The 993-nt window shown below is 45.4% G+C and overlaps 1 protein-coding gene across 1 annotated transcript; it reads right to left on the bottom strand.

Annotated features, from left to right (window-relative positions):
• Positions 1–334: 334 nt before the first annotated feature.
• Pmar_PMAR001483 (arginine/diaminopimelate/ornithine decarboxylase, putative) lies at positions 335–658 on the bottom strand (the record flags this gene model as incomplete). Its single annotated transcript, XM_002779734.1, has 3 exons — positions 335–368; positions 410–494; positions 540–658. Coding segments are annotated over 3 exons (238 nt in total), but the record flags the coding sequence as incomplete, so codon positions are not given.
• Positions 659–993: the final 335 nt, after the last annotated feature.

Here is a 993-nt window from a genome sequence, read left to right as displayed (position 1 = left end):
ACGCTAATTCACTCTGATCCACCATAGGGGCCGTCACATACCGGGGAGAACCAATAGACTTCCACCATTCATATCTGCAACAGTATGCACATTCAAAGAAGGGTATATCTCCTGAGAAGAGTACCGATGCACACGCACATCAGAACCGCGCGGCTTTGACGACACCGAATCGGACATAAGGAAACAAGGAACAACCGTATACAGGAGGAGCTTCGACGCGTCACCATCACTTGTCACTCCCAAGACAACACTGCGAAGCCCTATTGAAGCTCTGGGCATCGTGCTATTCACTAAGGGCAGAGATATGAACAAAATAACCTCTATTCGGTAGGGACTAAGTAGTAGTCATGGTCGTCATTCGGTAGTACCTATCTGAACACTCATAACACAAGTATTACGAATATATTACCAGTAAATAGGAGTATCAAAACCGTTGAAGTTGGTAGCAGCAGCAGTAGTATAAGCCCCCATATTCCTCCATAGTAGATGGTCACCTGCACCCCACTACTAATAAAGGGCTCATACTATAAGACAACTACCTATTTCCATCTCAGGAAGGTGGGTAACGCCTTGCATAATAGTATCGAATCCATCACACGTCGGCCCAAAGAGCACTTGCGTCGGGTTAGTGACACTTGCGATACCGCGTATTTCGGTTCTGAACAACGGCCCCATCATCTCTCCTCACTGTATAGGTTACCATTACTCTGCATAGAGAGCCTCTGGCCACACAACCTGGTGGTCAAAGAGAATGCAGTTGAACGAGCCGTAAACACCATCGTTGAGATACAGCCTACAACAGTAGCCAATAAGCCCATACGAGCAGTGTTAGAATAAATGCTGGCCTTCCTCAGCTGAACCCTGAAATTTCCTCACTAAGTTTATATATGAATTCAGAGGTAAGTGTACAGAAACCAATGAGAATAATTTCCTCAATTTTCCTCGGAATTTCCGCAGATGTCACCTGCACATGTAGTTGAGCATTTGCATATT

Source organism: Perkinsus marinus, assembly GCF_000006405.1.
Source record: "Perkinsus marinus ATCC 50983 genomic scaffold scf_1104296945548, whole genome shotgun sequence".
In the NCBI taxonomy this organism is placed as follows: Eukaryota; Perkinsozoa; order Perkinsida; family Perkinsidae; genus Perkinsus; species Perkinsus marinus.
This window is presented reverse-complemented; position numbering and strand designations above follow the sequence as displayed.